This window comes from Rattus rattus, chromosome 14 (genome assembly GCF_011064425.1).
Source record: "Rattus rattus isolate New Zealand chromosome 14, Rrattus_CSIRO_v1, whole genome shotgun sequence".
NCBI lineage: Eukaryota > Metazoa > Chordata > Mammalia > Rodentia > Muridae > Rattus > Rattus rattus.
In genome coordinates this window covers 62,481,845-62,497,404 of record NC_046167.1, presented here as the reverse complement: position 1 = coordinate 62,497,404, position 15,560 = coordinate 62,481,845, and the positions used below count along the sequence as shown (strand labels likewise).

General features: G+C 45.6%; 1 protein-coding gene across 1 annotated transcript in view; it reads left to right on the top strand.

The window, feature by feature from the left end:
- The first annotated feature begins 9,802 nt into the window (after positions 1-9,802).
- Ranbp9 (RAN binding protein 9) overlaps positions 9,803-15,560 on the top strand; it is a 77,715-nt gene continuing 71,957 nt past the window's right edge. Inside the window, 3 exon segments of the mRNA XM_032884826.1 lie at positions 9,803-10,038; positions 10,041-10,093; positions 10,096-10,408. Coding sequence (XP_032740717.1) covers positions 9,897-10,038; positions 10,041-10,093; positions 10,096-10,408 — 508 coding nt within the window. The 5' untranslated portion in view covers positions 9,803-9,896.

Below are 15,560 nucleotides of genomic sequence, written 5' to 3'. Positions count from 1 at the left end.
TAGGAAGAATCCATTCTTTGCTTCCTCTGGGTTAGGTGGGCAGAACATTTATTGGCTGTGGTCACATCTCTCTCTCTGCACCACCTTGCTGTGATTTCCTCTGTGTATGTGGTGGCTTACATGAGACTGGCCCCCATGGGGCCATATATTTGGATGCTTGCTCGGAAGTTGGTGGAACTGTTTTGGGAAGGATCAGGAGGTGTGGCCTCATTGGAGTCAGCATGTCACTTGGGGAGGTGGGGTAAGTTTTAAGGTTTCAAAAGCTAATGTCATCCCCAGTTAGCTGTCTCTGCTTCTTGATTGTGGATTAGATGTCAGTGCCCAGCTCTGGTCCAGGGCTATGTCTGTCTGCTTTGCTGCTATGCTCTCCATTGTGATGGTCATGGACCCCACCCTCTGGAACTGAGAGCCCCAGATTAAGTGGTTTCTTTTATAAGTTGCCTTGGTCATAGGGTTTTGCCACCGCAATAGAACAGTGACTAAGACAATGTATATCTTCTATTTTTCAGTCTCAGATTCCCTTCTGCCTCATTCGCAACAACCCCTGAGTCTGCAGGATTGTCCCTTTTCAAGATCTGTGGCACGAGCACATCCACCAGGCCCCCTTTTCACAGGTTCTAGGCATTTGCTATGCACATCTTTGTGGGGGAACACTTCAAAGTGTGCTTGTGTGTGCCTATGATGATGCGAAGAGAAAAAGATCTGCGTGTTTGAAGAATATAACCAGGAAAGTATGCTGTAGAGGGAGCTCTGGGTGAAGCAGATGGGGTATCAGCATAAGTGTTTAGATCCCGAGAACCCAGGTAAAAGCTGGGCAGGCCTGGTAGCCACATATGACCCTACCACTCTGGAGTCAGATATAGGACATGCCTGGGTAAGCTGGTTACTTAGGTTAGTTGAATTAGCTGAGCTCCACGTTCTGTGAGCAGCCTGCCTCAATAAAGAGTGAGGAAGCTCAACTTCAGACTTTCACATGGAAGCACATGTATGCACACACACACACACACACACAGAGAGAGAGAGAGAGAGAGAGAGAGAGAGAGAGAGAGAGAGAGAGAGAGAGAGAGAGAGTCACATCAACACACACAGAATTGCATCAACCCACAAATACATACACACAAAGGAAAGAAAAACGAATAGTATAGCTGGGAAAGAAGGTGGCGCTCCTATAAATCCAGCACTTGAGAGGTGGAAGCAGGGGGATTCCCAAGTTTCAGTCCAAGCTAGGCTTCACAGGGAGGGTGTGCTGGTTAGTCTCATGTCAACTTGACACGCAGGCCAGAGTTATCTGAATGAAGGGAACCTCGATTGAAAAGATGCCCCCATACGTGTGGTTTTAAGAAACAAAATCCCAAATGTTTGATTTACCAAATGAAGACTCGGGAGCCAGACGCTGTGGTGAAAGCCTCTGGCTCAGAGAGGCAGAGAAAGCACCCAGCTGACCTCTCAGCCAATGTCCCAGAAGGAAAAAGCTGCTCCTCCTCCTCCTCCTCCTCCTCCTCCTCCTCCTCCTCCTCCTCCTCCTCCTCCTCCTCCTCCTCCTCCTCCTCCTCCTCCTCCTCCTCCTCCTCTTCCTACTCCCTCTCCTCCGTCTCCTCCTCCTCCTCCTCCTTCTCCACACTGTCTTAAATACCCTTCAACTAAAAGTCCCGTCTTTCTCTGTCCTGGGTTATCTCATGATCACTCCCTCTCAACTGGTTGCTTGCTCCTCCTCTTGACCTGTGGTTGACTTTATTTAGCTCTTGTTTACAGAAAGTTCTTGGGATAAAGGTGTGTGCCAGGGTTCAGACACACAAGAATAGGTTTTTCCAATTCACAATCTTGGGTTGCACAATATGATCAAATAACCGGCAACACGTAAGATCCAGCTATAAGGCATTTTCTTAATTAGAAATTGATTGGGGAAGGCCCAGCCCATTGTGGGTGGTGCCATCCCTGGGCTGTTGGTTCTGGGTTCTATAAGAGAGCAAGCTGAGCAAGCCTTAGGGAGCAAGTCAGTCAGCAGCACCCCTCCAGGGCTTCTGGGTCAGTTTCTGCCTCCAGGAGCCTGCCCTTCTTGAATTCCTGTCCTGACTTCCTTTGGGGATGGTGAGTGATATGGAAGCAGAAGGCAAATAAACCCTTTCCTCCCCAAATTGCTTTTTAGCCATGGTGTTTTATTGTAGCAATGAAACCCTAACTAAAACAGAGGGTGTTCCAAACAAAACCATAGAATACAATATCCTCAAACCAAAACCAAAACCAAAAAGCTACAAAACCCCCCAAATTTAACCAGGGCAGTATGAGCACATATGTACTCACACTGAACGGCTGTATTCACACTAACTTTTGAAGCAATTCAGAATGTCCTGACTTCATTTTGCGAGTGCAAAGCTCTGAGTACAGAGGATGCTACTCTGCATGGAAGCATGCCCCTGGTTGTTGAGTTAACTAGCCAGCCATTCAACACTCAGTGCCAACATGCCTCTGTAGCAGGCTGCACCCATTACACTGACTGTGATGGTGTGTATATGCTCGGCCCAGAATGGCACTATTAGAAAGTGTGGCCCTGTTGGATGAGGTGTGTCACGGTGGGTGTGGGCTTTAAGACCCTCATCCTAGCTGCCTGGAAGTGAGTCTTCCACTAGCAGCCTTCAGATGAAGATGTAGAACTCTCAGCTCCTGCTGCACCATGCCTGTCTAGATGCTGCCTTAATGATACTGGACTGAACCCCTAAACCTGTAAGCCAGCCCCAAATAAATGTTGTCCTTTCTAAGAGTTGTCTTGGTCATGGTATCTGCTCACAGCAGTAAAACCCTAACTTACCCTGACCAAATTTTATCGGGTAGCACAGGACTCAGTGTGACTGGGGTTTCTCACGAATATCAAAGCCCTGTATGGAGCAAATTTACCCATCACACATATTACCTATGGTTAGTTTCCATGTGGACAATGTCTAAGTGTGTATTTGAGGGACTACTGGTAACTAGTAACACTACAGCAAGTACTGCCAGCCTTGATATAACTGGTGTCCATTTCTAAGTTAAATACCTGTAGCCGAAGAAGAAAAATGACTGATGTATCTGAAAGACCTTCATCATTTTAAAGATACAGATGTTTTAACATCTTTGAAATACTAAGGTTTAGAACATCTTCCACATTGCCGTTCAGATTTCTCCTTGTGACTCTTCGAAGACGCTTAAAGAAAACAAACACAAATATTAAAACCTTACCAAGCATATAGAACCCGTAATGAAAGAAATGATTTCTGAAATGGTTTCACTAAATCACTTCAAATTGTGGTACTTCAAGCGCAAGCTAATGTTGTGCCTTCTTTGAAAGCAACCTGACTTTAAATAAAAAAGAAAATATCCTTCAGCTTCAGCTATCTCTAGCTGTAAACAACATACAAAGAAACTTGGAAAACTTAATTCCCGTTACTCAAAATAATAGGTTAGGTTGGAGAATCCCCTTTCCTGTGATATCAGCCTGACGCTCATGCATTTTGGGTTGTTTTGAGGTGGGTTAATAAGTAGCCCAAACTGGCCTTGAACTGGATGCCCGCTTGTCTCAGCCTCCCAAGTACTAAGATGATAGACAGCTACCACTGCCTGGCTTCCCTGACGCTGCCTTTGTTAGAGCACTTTCCATACTGTGAGAGGCTGATCATGTAAATAACATTCTCTCCCACAAATCACACGCTTCTTAATGACAAGAATGGTAAGTTTAAGAAAAAAAAAATGGTGTTTGGGCCATTGGTGGCATGTAAACCCCTGCACTCGAGAGGCTAAGGCAGAAGGTCCTGGTAAGTTAAAGGCGGTTTAGTTCCAGGATCTGAGCTACAGAGGGAGATCCTGCTGAAAACCGCAAAGCAAAGTCAAAGCAAAACAATGCATTATCCCACTAGGGTCTAGAATTGTTTGTCAGTGGTAGAGCATGTACCAAGCCTTGGGTTCAATTTCCGGTGGACTCCGATCCGTGTGCTGCCTAGCAGTGTATTTCATTCAGTTGGCTCTGGAGAGTTGATGAAAGGCATGCAGGCCGGTTTTTGGGCCAACCCACAGTGGGTAGGCAAGTTATAGCCCCATGATATCTGGCACTTTGGAGAGCTATTTATCATTGCCCTAAAGGACCATCATTTTCTCCTCTATTTTCCTACACTGTCTATTTTTGGCTCCTATGTCCCTTTTCCTGTGTCATCCTTCCTAACTCTGCCTTTGGCTGCCCGCATAAGGGAGCACAGGCTTAACTATAGCACCTCCAAGGATGGCAGGCGCCTTTCCCTGGGGCTCAGACTTTCTGGGTCAGCCTTCCTTGTCTACCATTTCATCGTGAACTTGACCTTTGATCCAGAAGCAGTGAGGAAGGAGACGAGTTCTTGCTTTCTGTTTTCTGTTGCTGCTCCATTTTGAATGCATCCTGCATGTCAGTTAGCAGCAATAAAAAATATAGACATCTGTGTGGAAAAGTGGGTGTGACCTTTTCTTTGGAAAGAGAAAAAGATTAAGAGGGAAATCAGGAGGTTGAGACTGTATGAACTTGTCAAGTCATTAATGAAGATTATCTCATCCAAAATTGTAATTTTTTCTCCAAACTCTTCAAGAGCATATGAATGAAATATGCAGCTTCCTCTAAAATAACTGGTTTTCCACATGGATTTTGTTTCAGAAAAACAGTGGCTTGTAACCATTAAAAAAATAAATAAAAACAACCCATGAATCTGAAATAGCACATTTGTACTGCCCATATGATTGTAGGACTTTTTTTGCCCTGAACCCTGGACCTGGGGAACACTGTCCTTGGGCGTGTGACAATCACCAGCAGTGCCACCCTTGTGTTCTGTCCAAGTTGTCTTGGCAATTCAGACACAGAACCATCCCTCTTCAGAACTTGGTCTATCTGTCCCTGGACTAGAAGCATGGGTTCCTCCAGAAAGAGCATCAGCTGACTCTCAGTCTATCTTTCTTACCACCTGGGGCACTGACTGGCATCAGCTTCACTTGTAATCCCCTTCTCCCCCTTACTCCCATACCCAGCACAGCATTCTATATGTGTAACAGTTGTATAATAAACACCAACCAAAAACTAAGCCCGGCTTGGACCTCTTCTTGCTGTAGTTTCCTACCCTGGGATAACTATTGGCATTCATTTTGATTTGTTACCAGCTAGCTGCAGAAATATACAAGGACTCTTTAGGTGTGCTGTGAGGTCATCCAGGATAGAGGTGCAGTATATATTGTGGGTAACTAATTGATCTTCTTGACATCTGACATCCCTAGTGACCTTGTCTTGCATAATGGACTAGAGCGATTATCACCAACCACATCCTGTAGTGCCCAGTTTGTTGTACATTTTGGTTAAAAAAACCAAAAAGGTTCTATTGACATACAACGATATCCGTTTGCTTATATGATGTCAGTGACTAATTTCATCCACAGGACCTAACATATCAAGTACATAGCTTATTGCACAAGGCTTGTCAATCTCTGATTTAGAATCCGTATTTGATAAAGTTGGAGCAAGTGCAGTCTCCTGGAGTTAAAGGAACTTGTCACAAATGTCAGATTCTATTGTAAATGGCCACATATGTCTAAGTCACTCTGCTTTAATGTGACGAGCTGGCTTAGTGGTTTACTTTTATAGACATCACGGCAAAAGTGACATGGCGTCACCTCCATGGCTAGGCTATAAAACACCATGAGCTTTGTCTTGGTGCTCTCATCTTCTTGACTTGCACACTTTGGTGAAACCAGCTGCCATTTTGAAGAGGCCCACTCTGAGGGCACTTCTGGCCAATAGCTAGCAATGCCCTAGAGTCCTTACAGCTCCCAGGAGAACTGAATCCTGCCAACAACCACATATGCAATCTTAGGAGCAGATCCTTCCCCAATCAAATCTTAAAACGATTCACAGTCAAAGCTGGCACAGTTTGAATGGCTGAGATAGAGTCTGAAGCAAAGGATACAGGGAAAGTGTGGTGGGTTGATTGAGAATAGCTTCGATACATTCATTTGTTTGAATGCTTTAGTGGAACTGTTTGAGAAGGATTAGGAGGTGTGGTTTTGTTAGAGACGGTGTATCTCTGGGGTTGGACTTTGAAGTTTCAAAAGCTCACAGCAGGCCCAGTCTTTCTGTCTCTCTTTGTGTCTCTGTCTCTCTCTGTCTCTCTGATGGGAACTTTCAGATCAAGTTGTGAGCTCTCAGCTATTTTTCCAGCACAACACCTAACTGTCTGCTGTCGTGCTTCCTGTAAAACTGTGAGCCAGCATCCAATTAAGTGCCTTTATATAAGGTGCCATGGTGTTTCTTCACAGCAATATAATAGTAACTAAGACAGAAGAAACTTGGTCCACAGATGTGTTTAATAATAAATTTTAAGTCACTAGATTTGGGAGTATTTGTTATGCAGCAACTGAGAACTAATACAAACCCTAGCCCATATATAAATCTTAACACAAATTTTGTGACAATTTTCAGCACATAGAAAGAGATTATCATGGATATACATGAAGCTGGCCAGTGTCTGGACCTCTTTCTCGATATTGAAGACCCTCTATGCCAAGGGCTCCTTCCCACTAGGATAGAATGCTCTTGACTACTCCATGTCAGGCGATAGTCAGAAAAATGAGATTTCAGATACTCAGGGAATATTATTTGGAAGATGAATTCTGAGGACTCCAGGCACTGCAGGGCTATCCTGAGCCGAAAGCACCAATCAGTTGGCCTCTCTGTAGCACTCGGTTTAATCTGTCAGTCTCTGCCTATCGGTCGTCATTGGCATAGGCATAGCATGAATGGTTTCCAACTTTGACATATGGATGAGTGGTGTGGAGATCAGAAGTCAGAGAACAGAGGGGCTGGCGTAAAGGTGACATTCGGGGGCGACTTCTGTGCCATTCAGGGCCCGGGCCTACGTTTTTAACCTTTGTTTTTCTGGTTGTCCAGATTTCAGTCCATTCTGAGAACCATCCAATAATGTCCATTAGGGTCTCTGTCTGCTGAGGACAGCCAGATTTGGCTCTTACCATTCGTCGCTGAGAAAGTCAGTAGATGTGGACGAATAGAAATATTGTAATATAATATTGTAATGATAAAGATGGAAAATTCTAGACCCAGGAGGAGTGAACAAGTTCATGGCTAATGGATTTTTACACATTGTCTATGTACAATTATGATATTTTGTAATAATTTATTTTTAATTATACATTTTAATTGTCTATCATTGAAACATTTTTTATGACCTCCTTTCATGTCGTTAGGTAATGATTTGGACAGTGCTATAATTATTGGAGAGCCTCTTTTCATTTAGGACATCATAGTCATTTTTCCGTGTCGGTAAAAACCACATTTTTAAAAGGCCATAAAATCTTTGTTTCAGTGTGTGCCCATGCCAGCAGCCTCTAGGGAGTGTGTCTGAAGCAGGGCCTGAGACCCACTGGCTAGCTTGAAAGGGGTGGGGAATGGTGCCTTTATCTAATTGCTTGGCTCTCCTTTGGCAATTCCACTGCCAGAAAGAGAGGCTTTTAGAAAAATAAATTGCACATATACGCAGTACGTGCTTCTGTAACCATAGTCCCATTAAGAAGCATGTGGATAATTTCGTCAACTAGTCTCTTCATGTTGGGTATTTAATTTACTTCCATACGTTCGCTGACCATTAATATTTCCACACTTCCCTTTTGTTGCTTGGCTTTTACTTTTCATTGTCCGCTTATTTAGCAAGGGTGTGTAGGCATCTGTGTGTGTGCTCCCAAATATAGAGAGGCCAGAGTCAGCTTCAGGTGTTTTTCTTCAGAACAGGAAACAGGACCTCTTACTGTCCTGGAATGAACCTGGTAGGCTCAATTTGCTTGTTATCGAGCCCCGGAGACCCTCTTGTCTCTGCCTCTCCACTGGGATTACAAGTATGGGCCAGCGCACCGCCCTTTTTATATAGGTTTGGGACTTGAACTCAGGTTTTCATGTTGTGCAGCAAACACTTTACCAACTGAGGCATCTCCCGAGTCTGACTTTTAGTTTTTGAACAGAGAAGTCAAAAGGTATGGTTATCTTATCCACCAAAGTGATATCCCCAAATGTCCTCTGCCTCCGCTGATGTGGGAAAGTGCCGTTTTAACAATGTCCTCTCACAGTTCATTAATCTTTTGACAATGACTGGAGGACAACCAGTGTCTCCAAGAAAAAGCTTTTGACAAGGATTCAGACGATTCTACTCCCTCAACAATGCCTAGGATATGTAAAAAGTCCTAAGTGTCCTGACAGAAAAATAGTATGCTTCATGAATAAAATCTTATTGACTCCGTTAGGGATGTTTGATGAGGCTTGGAGCCCATGTAGCCCATCTTGCCTACCAACATGTAGAAGAACATGGCTTCCACTGAACCCCCTTTATTTTACTGTAAATGGAAGTTTTAGTGTGTTTTACATTCAATGGCATCATGTAAACATGCTGTGATTTGTAGAAAAAATTTAGAGCAGAGGTTAAAATTATGGCACCTTTTCATTATTATTAATGAACAAAGGAGTATCTAGTGTGGGTAATTTAAGGTGGAAATTAGGCAGAATGCTACTTCTGGCCAGGTGCTATGGCCATGGGAGTCTTTCATTAAATCACCATTGACCGATTCGCTTCAAAAACAAAGTAACTAGTTCTCTGTTCAACCAACCATTCCATGCTTATATGGTCCAATAATAGCCAGTGTATCACCTCGGGAAGCAAACAAGGTGTCAGAACCTGAAGCCTGACTTTCGCCGGGCTAAGGAAAGGGTAAGCTAAACAAAGGGAAGTGTCGAAAACAGAATAGTAATGCTATGTGGGGTCAGAGAGCAACACTTGGCAAATTGTGCCACATGAGTTGACCAAGCACTCTACTGAGAATTGCAAAGTAGGAAGTCCCATTTGTTTAAAACTCTGCTGACCTCAGTAAGTACTTCCATGTTTTTTTAAAAAAAATGGGCATAATTCTCTGCTACCTAACAAAGAGGCCTATGGTGAGAATTAATGAGCTTATAAAATGTTTTGACGTCCCCAGAAGCCCTTCCTAAATGCACACACAGTTCGCGTCCCTGCCCTTTGACGATCTGCCAGTCTTGATTGATATTCCTAACGTGGCTGTTCCCCCGTTAAGTTCACTCGGACTCCTCATAAATTAATTAATTAACGAGAGGGTCACTATTTAAAGCCGGAGACTTCGCCTTCAGAAATGGTTTCCAAGGGCCCTTTATTGACCCGCTTGCGTTAGAGGCGTTAGGAACCCCGGGCTCAGCTCCCGGAGGCGCAGCAGGGCTCGATTGCTCTCGCCTGGGCGCGACGCGGGCTCCCGGCGGCTGAGGGGACGGCGCGACAAGACGCGCCAGGCCGCCGGTCGGCGCAGCTAGGATCCCGCAGCCACCGGAGGCCCGCGCCCGAGCCCGCGCCCGCGCCGTAGAGCCCCAGGCCGCCGACAAGCCCGTCCGCGCGCGCGCACCCGGCCCGCCCCTCGCGCCGCGGCCCGCCTCCTCGCCTGGCGCCGCCCGCGCGCAGCGTCTCGCGCCGCCCGCTCGCCCGCCGGGAAACAGCCGCGAGCAGCGGCCGCCGCGGCCGCTCGCACCCCTTGCAGCCTCTCCGCTTCATCGCGTCGCCCAGGGCCGCGCGCCCTCCCGCCCGCCTGCCCGCGCCCCTCGCCGTCCCACCGCATCGCTCCGGGTCGCGTGCCCGCCAGCGCCTGGCCAACGCTCCCTCGCGCCCTCCCCGTCTGCCCGCCCGCGGCCGGTCTCCTCAACCGCCGCGCTCCGCCGGGCCGCGCGGCCCGCCGCCTGCTTCCGGGGCGGGCGGACTCTGGGCGCCTGGTGCCGGCGGCCGCAGCGACAGCGCCCCCGGGAAGCGCAGGAGGAAGCAGGGACGATTGGAGGTGCCGCAGGCTGAGTCGCGGCCGGGATGTCCGGGCAGCCGCCGCCGCCGCCGCCGCAACAGCAGCCGCCGCCGCCGCCCGCCGCCGGGGCCCCGGGCTCCGGAGTCGCCCTGCCCGCGCCCGCGGCCGCTAGCGCCGGTTCCTCCCCGGCTGGCTCGCCTGGTGGAGGCTTGGGGCCGCAGCGGCCGCCCTGCTGCTCCACCCGCCGCCGCCGCCGCCGCCTCCCCGGCCACCGCCGCGCCGCCGCCCCCGCCTCGGCGGCCGCCCCCCGCCACCGCGCCTCCCGGCCTGGCCGTGGGCCCCGGCTCGGTCGCAGGCGTCCCGGTCCCGGGCCTGGCGGCGGGCAGCAGCGCCGCTGCCCCCTTCCCGCACGGCGACTCGGCCCTCAACGAGCAAGAGAAGGAGCTGCAGCGGCGGCTAAAGCGCCTCTATCCGGCTGTGGATGAGCAGGAGACGCCGCTGCCCCGGTCCTGGAGCCCGAAGGACAAGTTCAGCTACATCGGCCTCTCGCAGAACAACCTGCGGGTGCACTACAAAGGTACGGGGCGCGGGGTCCCGCGGAGAGATCCGACGGTGCGGGGCGAGGCTCTGGGCGAGGGAACGTGAGAGTGGGGTCCCAGGTGGGAAGGAGCTGGACGCTTTGAGGGAATCCGGGATGACCAGACACATCGCACCTTCTGATTTCCTCGAGATAAATCTATGGGCTGGAGTTGGGTTACATTGTTCTCCAGGTGGAGGGTCAGGCCATCTCCTCTTACGCAGCAGGGGTGAGAGGCACGATTCCGAGGTACAGTTTCTAATTAAGGGAGAGCAGAGATACACAGGAGGGGGAGGGAGGCGTGATCGGTGGAGGATTTGTCCCAAATTAGGCCAGAGATTGTCTAGGGGGACAAAAGGACAAGGGGCCCAAGTTGGTCATCATTGCACCTTACTGAAAGCAACTGGGAGGTTGGGAGGGGAACCTCAGGATTCCCTGTTTTCTTCGGGGAGCAGAAACCCTCCCCCCTCCGCATTGGAAATGCCCTGTGTTTCCGGGTTGGTGTTACATGAAGTTTTGTTGAAAACAAGGGTTTTAAAACATACCAATTAGCATTTTGAAGAAAACTAGCTTATATTTTGCACCTGCAGTTAACAAAGTTAACCACCTTAGGCCTCTGCTTTCTCCCATCCCCACTTTTTCCTAGGTTAAAACAAAGCTTTAAGCAAACTGTTTGTATAGAAGGTTATAAATGGCAGTAAGGGGGTTTTGAATTGTCGCTCAGATTAATGGCGTGCGTCAAGTTTAGTTGTGTGGAGAGGGTAAAGAAAAATGCAGTGGTATCAGTTTGAACACATTCTGTGTTTTAGGCCCTAAATCTAAAGCAGGCGAGCTTTTACATTCCTAGCAGGCTCTTTTTGATTGGCTCTAAAGGAAGGGTCTTCGGATCCTAATGACATGTCTGTCGAGGATATAAACAGCCTTGCCGTAAGATTCTGAAAGAATTCAGAACAGGGTTTGCGAAGAATCTTGACAAATCGGCTACTATTTAATTGGAAACGCATATGGCAACAGAAATCTGCTGAATGATTTGGCTGCAAAGAATCTACACAAAGATGGGCCTTGTGGAACATTCCTTTTTCTTCTTGCCATAGATCCAAAGAAGCACTTACTCTTTTGAACGCTATGTTCCTTGATGTGAGTGGCCGAAAATTTCAAAATACTGATTTTTTTTTCTTTTAGTTAGGACATTTTGTTGATTTCGTTGTGGATTATTACTTAATTTTGTTTTTAAATTTGTGTGAACAGTGAGTGCTATGTTATGAAGTGTTCTCTTCTGTTTTGGCTGCCAGAATGCTTTTGTTAGATTTGACAAAACTTTATCATTTTAACTTTGTGGTTTATAGTAAATAAAAAGCTTGTAAGACGGAGACTGCTTGTGGGGAGATTAGTGAACAAAGACCCCTAGCTTTCCTGAGTGCTAGCAGTCTCTGGTGATGTTAGGTATGTTACAGGGGAGGGCCTCAGCCTCTTCTGAGTGATGCGGGAGTTGAACTGGATACCCGGTAAGGGATTTTCGCTTATTTAGTTAATACACCTTGATGAGTTGTGTTTACTTCTTTTATGTAAAAGTAATCATCTGGGCCAGAGACAGATGCATGCCTGTGTGTGTTTGCCTCGGATGTTACGATAGTGTTGTCGCAGTTATTCTCTCTGTTGGCCTTTTTATTACTCTGTTGTGTAACGTTGAGATTCACTTTCTGGAAACATCGCTGTTTCATAAACATGGAGCATGAGCTCTGGAAGGACAGATCGGTGGTTGTCATCCCTTTCCCCATCTTTCTTTCCTCTTTGTCTCCCTTCCCCATGTTACAAAGACAGTGTCTCTTTTCCAAACCTTCATCTAGCTTTGTCATTTTAAAGTCTGTTTTCTGTTGCTGCTGGTTTTACTGTGTGTCTTTTGAGAGGACACCAGATACACTGGGCAACTTTGACTCTGTAGCAAAAAGGAAGTGCTTTGGTAGTGATAATAAAACTTAAAAGTCACAGATAAGGGTAGATGTTTTGTGTAATGTATCCTTGTACTGTGTTGGTTTAAGTTGAAAAGTTACCATTCTGTTTGCATCTTTTGTATTAAAGATTTTTGTTCATACTTGTTTCACAAGAATTATGATCCTTTATTTCTTTTCCTCTGAACACATTCTGTGTTTAAAATGTTTTTCTAAATTGGAAGCAGCTTCTTTAGCGATTTGAAGGTACCATGTTAACATTGATAGATACCTAGATAAAATGGATTGAGTTGTAGAAGAGTCACTGTGTGTGTGTAGAACAGTGTGTGTTAAGTTCTTTTTACATTTTGTGTGTGTGTGTGTGTGTGTGTGTGTGTGTGTGTGTGTTTTCCTGTCTGTGTGACATGGTACAGGCGTGGGGCTCAGAGGTCAACTGTGGGAGTGGGTTTTCTCTTAATTCCATGTGGGTCCTAGGGATCCAATTCAGGTTATCAGGCTTGTTGGCTGATGTCCTTACTACCTTGCTGGCCTTAAGTTAAATTTTTGATGCTTTTTTTTTTTTTTTTTACAAACTTTTACTGAAACACTTGGGATAGCTCTCTTATTTTAAAAATTGTCTATTGATTGGTTTTTAAAGTGACAGGTTTAGACTTAACAATAATTTTATTTTTGAATATTAAAGAATGAATTTAATGAATATGGCATTGGGTTTGGTGAGCCTAAATGTCAATAACTGATTTTATCCCCCCCTTCCCCTACCCCCAACCCCCTTCACTCACTCACTATTAGGATGCTTTACAGAGACAAACAGATCTGACACAAGTAGATGTGTTAAGTAGGAAGGTATGTCTAACCTGAAGATTAGATTTTTCAAGTCCCAACTTAGCTAGGTTTGAAAATTACTTTTGTGGGGCTTAAGAGACAGCTCATCTGCTCAGAGTACTTGCTTACAGAGGACTTGGGGTTAATTCCTAGCACCCACATGGTAGCTCACAACCCTCCGTAACTACAGTTCCAAGGAATCTGATGCCGTCTTGTCATCTCCTTTGGGCACTAGGAACACCTACATGCATATAGGGAAAACACTTCTACACAAAAAATAAATAGATTTTTAAAAAATAAATCTAATTTTGGCTATCTCTAAATTTTGTGGTCATTGCTTCATTCTTACTACATCTTTCCATCGTGTGAGTTACTCTCACATTTCTGAAAGACATTTGAAATGAGAGGTGTTTCCCACTAGGGGAAAAGGTAACTGCTATTCAGTAATGCTTCAGAAAAGTTGGGACTTTGATACTTCTGCCTTAGAATGCTTAGGACAAATGCCAGAGAATTGAAGCTTGGTAGCCCAAGGAAGTGATGAATGGTGAACTACCTTTTTTAATTGAAGCATCCTTAATAAGATCTTAATAAGTAGATAGTGTTTTTAGTGGGAGTGGGGTCAGGGGAGGTATGTGTATGCCTGAGTGCAGTGCCCTGGTGTCCAGAAGAGGGCATTGGATCCCGTGCAGCTGGCGTTACTAGCAGTTGTGACCCACTTGGTATGGGTGCTAAGAACCAAATTCAGCTCCCTTCAATTCCCAGCAGTTACTAGTAAATATAATTACTGAAAAGTTCTGTAGTTTTTTTCCTTATTACATTTTTTATTTATGTGTGTGCATGCAGGCTTATGTGTGGTTGTGTGTTATAAACATGTACATGTGGAGATAAGGGAGCAACTTCAGAAGTTGGTTTTCTTTCACCTTGTTGGTCCTAGGGGATTGAAGTCATTAGCAGCGCTCCTATCCAGAGTGAGCCATTTCACTGACCTGAAGTCTGAACGAGTATTTTAACAAACCTTTGCTTACAAGGAGGAAGGTCTGATAAGGATGGCAAGGGTGCTGAGAAGATGGCTCAGTGGTCAAGTGTTCACTCTCCAGGCATGAGGGGAGGAGCTCAGATCACCATCACCCACTGTGTGTCAGTGTGTGTCAGTGTGTGTCCGAAACTCCTGGGGGTGTGGGGGTGTGACTGGGGACGGGGGAGGCTGGCCAGAATGAACACAGGTGCATCATGGGGAGTTGTCAGCCAGAGAGCAGCCAGTTCCAGGTTCAGTGAGATCATAAAATAAGACTAAAAAGTGATTGAGGAAGACACCTCATTTCCTACATGCACACACATGCACTTACACTCAGATATCACTGTATAGATATAAAAGGGCAATTTTAAGAGTTAAAAATTTTTATTTGTTAAAAATCAAAGAATTTATACTGGGCATGGTGGTAAATACCTGTAATCTCAGGTAGAGAGATAGAGATTGGGAGGTAGAGGTGGGAGTTGTAGGCCAGCCTAGCCTTCAGAGTAAGATCTTGTATTAGAACAAGAAAATGAAAGAAATTAAATGTTTTCCCTTGGATTTTGATATTGGCTTTGATTATATTTAATAATTATACTAAAAAAAAACCCGAAGTGGCAATAGTGATAACTGAACAGGTGCTGTGGGTAGAAAGTTCTGGTAAGTTTGTGTGCCTTGTTTACTCAACCGTTCTCTCACTTAATCTTTCTTAACATATTTCTGGTACTGGTTTTTGGCCTTAAAGATGATTAAAATACTGTCTTTGACCTCATAGAAAATCAAAGAACATAAAATGGAGTAGTTAGAACAATGTTAGAGGGTACAGAGGAAGTTGGAGGCTAACCCTGGAAAGGGTTACTTATAGTGCGTCTCCCTTTCCTAACCTTTAATACAGTACTCATGTTATTGTGACTCCAACCAGAAGTTTATTTTAATTGCTACTTCATAATTGTAATTTTGCTCATCTTAAAATAGTAATATAAATATCCATTTTCCGATGGTCTTAGGTGACCCCTGTGAAAGGGTAGTTTGGCCCCCAAAGGTTGAGAGCCTATAGTTTCTTGGAGAAGTTAAGCTTATTGGTTAAGCTTAAAAGAGAAGTAAGGTGTAGGGTTGGGAGAAGGAAAATTAAGAATATGGGGGAGGCAGTCATTATTCTAAGTGTTTGGAGCTGTAAGCATGAAGGGATCTTATTGAATGAACGTTTATTAAGCGTAGACCTTATTCTGTTGGAGCTGGAGAAGTGTCAGAAGATTTCAACTAGGAAGTACCTGGCTCATTTTTATTTCTGTCAGACCACACAACTGATTGAAAGATAGATTCCAGTTTATCAGACCAAAAGAAAAAGAAAAGAGCCAATTCTTTTTAG